Source organism: Primulina tabacum, chromosome 1 (genome assembly GCF_025594145.1).
Source record: "Primulina tabacum isolate GXHZ01 chromosome 1, ASM2559414v2, whole genome shotgun sequence".
In the NCBI taxonomy this organism is placed as follows: domain Eukaryota; kingdom Viridiplantae; phylum Streptophyta; class Magnoliopsida; order Lamiales; family Gesneriaceae; genus Primulina; species Primulina tabacum.
The window spans coordinates 8,902,369-8,908,631 of record NC_134550.1 but is presented as its reverse complement, the minus strand read 5'-3'; the positions used below and the strand labels follow the sequence as shown (position 1 = coordinate 8,908,631).

The 6,263-nt window shown below is 29.2% G+C and overlaps 1 protein-coding gene across 1 annotated transcript; it reads left to right on the top strand.

Annotated features, from left to right (window-relative positions):
* Positions 1 to 1,157: 1,157 nt before the first annotated feature.
* Positions 1,158 to 2,608, top strand: LOC142517725 (uncharacterized). The gene is made up of 3 exons (XM_075620124.1): positions 1,158 to 1,356; positions 1,613 to 1,939; positions 2,393 to 2,608. The coding sequence occupies exons 1-3, from the start codon at positions 1,281 to 1,283 to the stop codon at positions 2,551 to 2,553; spliced, it is 564 nt and encodes a 187-aa protein (XP_075476239.1). The 5' UTR covers positions 1,158 to 1,280; the 3' UTR covers positions 2,554 to 2,608.
* The last annotated feature ends 3,655 nt before the right edge of the window (positions 2,609 to 6,263 follow it).

Here is a 6,263-nt window from a genome sequence, read left to right as displayed (position 1 = left end):
ATTTGTTTCATAAAAGTGACATATAAGATTATGTTGAATAAGTTTTTGTGAACTAAAATTCCAAGTGAAATCAAAATTAATTTGTTTTAATTTCACGTTCCAATTTCAAAGGTCCGTTGTACACGGCGAGAGTCTTGTTTGAACCTTTACTTAGATTTTTCTAGATTGTTGGGGTGTAAAAGTTTAAAATTTATTTTACAAGTAATATATTTATATCGGTGGAAAAAAATAATTATTTTTATTTTTATTTTCCGGCAATCTTTTTAAATTAAGGATTTGTTCTAGTTATTTGTATTATATTTGTGTTACCAATTTCTTTTTTATGAAATTCTTTTTAATTGCACATTATTGTTTGAAGACTATATTAGTAATAGAAAATTTTCTCACTTTCTATCCCAAGTTTGAAATAGAATTAGTTGCATAGCATAAATTGCAAAACCGAATTATAGTGAGCATTATGACGTCTAATTATATTAATTTTTACCATTTCTGTAATTTTATACGATAATCCATTTCAAGAAATAGATTTCACTGACCTTTTTGTGCACGGAATGAATAATAATAGTTTGCACATATTATAAATTTTTAGCAAATATAATTCGTAAATAATAATGTTCTCAAAGTAAGTGTATAATTTTTGTTATAGAACTTAAAAAAGCAATATCAAAGATAATTTTGTCTATTTTATGAGATAAAAGTGTATTCTTATAGTGGTCAAATCAATGGACAAACTTATTGGAAAATAGAGTTTTTATGTATTATATTTTTACATGGGTGTGCCAAACTGTTGAGTTAAACTTGTATGAGTGAGAATAATATTAGGATAGGTGACATCTTAAAAAGTTTTCATATGTTAAGATGCTGACGTTGCGCCGCTTGATATGGTTGGCTAGGTGGGCCCGTAAAAGAGTGATGTCAGATTTTTATCATCAGCATATAGACATGCACATCCCCGGCTCATGGATCTATTAGTCCAATCCATTACACTCAAGTAGATGCACTATGCACTACCACAAATAAGAGAAAATAAAATTAGGCATTGAAACAGCTATAACTTTTGACCTAATACTAAAGTCTTGATCCTAACACAAACTTATTGAAAAGTAGAGTTTCCATGTATATTTTTCCACACCGTTATCTCATGTATAAATGAGTGCCCATCTAGCCAATGTTTTTTGCATTGGATTGATATCGATTTCTTGTCTTGTTACTGAAACGCTTCTTCAAGTGATTTTAGGCTCCCAATTTGACCAAACAATTTGTCTATCAAACAAGCATTTATGGCCTCACAAAAGATTTCAAAATCTTCAATTGTATTTGCTCTCGTATCGGCCTTCTTGGTGCAAGGTATTCTAGGTGAGTCGCTCTTTGGCTTACAACAATTTACACAATTGCCAGAGTTAAATATTAAAATCTGATGCAATGTATTTTTGTATTATTGAAGTCTCAAAATTATGAATTATTGTATTACTTATTTGATTTTAAAATTCGGTCTTAAAATTAAATTTGCAAAACCAAGAATATTTACAGGCTTACAGTAAATCAAAAGATTTTGAAATCTAAAAATTCATAACTGGATCCAAATAAACTGTAAACTCCATTTTCTTGTCAGCCAATATGGAGTGCGAGAATCTTGACAAAAATTGTTGCTCGTTTGCCGTATCATCCTCCGGGAGGCGATGTGTGCTGGAGAAGATCGTGCGCAGAAGCGGGGAGGAGGTGTACATGTGCCGCACTTCAGAGATCGAGGCCGACAAATACAAGAACTTGATCGAAACAGATGAATGCGTAAATGCGTGTGGGCTGGACAGAAACACGCTCGGGATCTCGTCTGACTCTTTTCTTGAATCCCGTTTCGCGCTCAAGCTTTGCTCGGATGAATGCTATCGAAAATGCCCCAACGTTGTAGATCTTCACTTCAATCTTGCTGCTGGAGAAGGTAAGCATTTGAAGTCATTATAAGTTGAGGATTCGTATGACTTGGAATTTCACTGTAGATCGAATAATTGAAAATGATCGATCACTTGTATATTTTCATGCAGGTCAAAATATACATGAATTCTTTTTCAACGATTAGATCTCACTGTAGGGTCGAACGTTTAATCTATATCGAGATGCTGATTATCTCAAATTTTAATGTAATCGCCGCCCAATATAAAAACTTTTTTGAACTATTCATTAAAATTAATTTAATTAATCAAACTACCAGTAAGATACATGTTATTCAGTATCATAAGATATTTATTTCGATAATTTTTTCTGTAATTCAGTACTTTCAACTATCCATAATTATCGTGAAAAATAATTAATTTTTTACATTTGTGACACTGTCTCATAAAAGTTTTTGTGATTCTTGAAATGATTGATATTGATTATTTCATTCCATGAGTAGGCATCTATCTTCCCAAGCTATGTAAAGAACAAGGAGCAAATGCCCGCCGCGGCATGGTAGAGATAAAGAGCTCGGGATTAGTCGCGCCTGGACCGGATTCACCCATGCTTACTTCTCATAACTTCCTATCGGCCCCTGCTCCTGCGGTTCCTCCTTTCTAGATTATCGTCTTCGTCGTCGCCGTTATTTAAGTTCAAATACGATATCTATTTTTTTTTAATATTCTGCGATTTTATCCCAACTCTACGATATAGAAGTTTGGGCCGCAGATTTGTAATGTGTTTTTTACTTGTCTTTACAAACCAGATAATAAATAAGTTGAGGTTCGAGGTTTGCAACGTGATTGGCATAACATGACATATTTTTGTCTTGTCACATTATATTGTAATGTAACTTATCATTATGAGTAATGAATTACTATAATTTTATTATAGTACTTTTTTCTCGTCAATTTTATATTTGAGTTTTTATTTTGTTTATATTTCGTTTAATAAACAAAATAAGAATTTTATGGTGAAGAGTAGTTAAAGGTATCATATTTATTTATTTTATGATGACGAATTTCACCATCATTATATATTGGTGTACACTATGTAAACTCATGGACTGATATAGTAGCATGCAAAACGATGTTAGTCAAGTAAAAAACATCTGTAAAACTCTATGTAACAGCTCTCGTCGAGAAAATGTTGGTAAGATGAATCGATTTAATTGTATTTTATAAATCAAATATGATATTGTAGTCTCACTTTTCACATACCGCGCCCCTGATCTTGCCCGTCATCTCGAAAGCCCACTGAAGGGCTTAGACTTGGGCCATAAAAATAGAAGCAAGGGGTGATAAATGGAATAATTTTATCTATTCGTTACACCAAAACACAACGTAATACGAATATTTAGGTCTCGATATTTTATATTCGTTATACTCAAGTCTAGGTTGGAGCATTTGTCCATGACAAAAAATTATGTGAGACTGGTCTCACGGGTCGTATTTTGTGAGACATATATCTTATTTGAGTCATCCATGAAAAAATATTACTTTTTTATGCTAAGAGTATTACTTTTTATTGTGAATATCGGTAGGGTTGACCAGTCTCAAAGATAAAGATTCGTGATATCGTCTTATAAGAGATCTACTCTTTATCCATTTACCAAAAGACAAGTGGTACGGTCGATCCTACAATATGAATATCAAAGTCATACATTACATGTTCGACTATCATTAACTGTAAAATTGATATAATTATTGAGATAAAAAGTATTGGAGATCAATAATTATTCTTGCTAGGAGAACGAATGACACATGTCATTAACTTATTATACGATATAAAAGATTTGAATTGTATCATCGCAGTGCACCCTTGGTTCATATTTCAAAAGTGAATCTGTAATTTGATCAAATAACATCTAATACCGTAATAAAGAGTGGTGTAAGTGAAATTATGCTACCTCATGGCAATATCCTCCTAAAGACATGATTGAATTTAAATTCGAAGGTAATGCTGAATTAGTTTACAGAGATTTTGTGGCTCTGTGGACTATGATAATAATCACGTGGTAATTAGAAATCTCACAAATAAATTCATTGACATCTGAAAAGTATCACCATCTTCATTTTATCGCGTTATACGATAAATTAGGTCATAACAGTGAAATTTCTCCAAGATAAACAGTTGGAATTTTGATTTTGATATATGTTTTTTTATATTATATAATGTAATGTAATGTAATGTAATGTAATGTAATGTAGATACGTGGGCCTGTATAGTTTTGGATCAACTCATATAATATAATATGATATTACATAATGTAGTACGTACGTGGCCTATTATTTTTTGACAATAGAGTACGAAGGCTTATCCTATGCTAAGGTAATAAGATGATATGACGAGGATTATTCTCACGATAAATTTAATGGTCTATATTTATTTTGTATGTGATGTTCATGTTTTTTTAATTGGACGGGATTTCACCATTAGATCTCGAATTTGAGATATCTTTTCAAATTTGGAATTTTAGTGTCAGATGAGCTATAAGTCATCGACGGTCCATATATTTTTCCAGTAGACCACGTCTTGTTGTTAAAGAAAATTATTTTTTGGATATCAGTATGACAAAATTAACCTGTGAGAAGATCTGACATTGAGTTTTTGTGCTAATTTAATTTAAGAAGGGTTTCTTGAATTTTTATTTTGTATGTTTCAAAGATACTTGGAAGTTTTCAAATAATAAAATTGATATATTTTAGAGATCCGATTAGAAAATTTTAGTTCAAATGTTAGTATGTGTAAATGATGCCGCGCGGTAAATTGTTAAGTCACGACCGCCATTGCTCCGGCGAGATCGCGGCTTACCAACAAACAAGGACATGAAAGACATGAAAAAAAACGTGAATCATGTTTGTGATTTTTCTCATGTAAAAGTCTCTGACTTGCAAATCAGAGGCTTAAAATTATGTATGGGAGGAAGACTGAAAAGAAAATGAAGTTTAGGGTGTATTTAAGATATGGATGTAAAATCAATGGATTTAGATTGTAATTTTATTGTTTAGAATGATTATGTCAAATCGTAAATACAAATTTTATTTATTTATTCATTATTAATATAAAATGTAATGAATTTCAGATGATATCATTATTAGTAAACTTCAAATTCGTCCTATATATTTAATAATGTTCCAAATTTCAATATCATTAATTTATTTATTTTTTAAAATATTTCTTGTGATTTCTCATATATTTATTTATATGTAATGATTTTGAAATAATGTTAAACAAAAATATATTAATATATTTATATAAGTAATTAAAGTAATAATTTGTATTAAATGATAAGAGTAAAAAAATTTATTATTTCACTAAAGACAAATTTATATCCTCTAAAATATTAAATAAAGTATATTGATTGTCCATATATCAATATAATCTTCGCCATCATCATCATTATTTAATTAAAAATTTAATATAAATATTTTGTAAAATGTTTAGAAAATAATTAAAAATTTTAATCAAATTTTTCATCTAATAAATGATTTTTAAAAAAAATTATTTATTTATTTTTAAAAATTTTGATAAACAAATAATATATGATTTTTTTAATACCTTTTCTATTATTTTTTTTATTTGTAATAATTTCACTCAATCAATATATCAAATGCAATGATAAATAATTCAATTTGACGACATGATTGTTGACCTTATTTGATTATGAACAAATATAGTATAAAAAAATTTATATAATATTATTATATCAATAATTTTAAGTAATTATTTTAAGATTCATACTTACTAATTTTAATACTATGTGCATCCCACATGTGTGTGTATATATATATATATAAGTTGAGTTTTTGCATTAAAAAATAGTAATTCCTCGTTAAAAGTGATATCTATAAAAGTAAACTTCTAAATATCATTATATGTCTTAATTTTTGTTAGAAACTAGAAATTTGAATAAATTAATGCTAACTAATACTTACATCATTTTTTAGAAGTAGATTAACGAGACAAGATGACAATTAAAATTACTAATAAAGCCTTGGGAGTGAAGTTAAAGTCCTAGTTTTTATATATCGTTGTTATATAGTTAAAATAAAATTTAAACATAACTTTTGGTGATCATAAACTAAAACTGATCTGACTTAAGATAAAATAATTAATACAGATCATTGAACTGTTACAACACTATGGCTGAAAGAATATCAAGTCATGTACTTATCAACTACAATGTTAGAAGTTAAAAACGGACAAACAATTCGAGTTGTCCAACTATTTCGATCTAAAGAGTATCTACATCAGCTTAAAGTGAACCAAGTTGTCCACAATTAATCTGTAGCAAGACAGATCAGCTCGCAGATTGACTTGAAAAAATT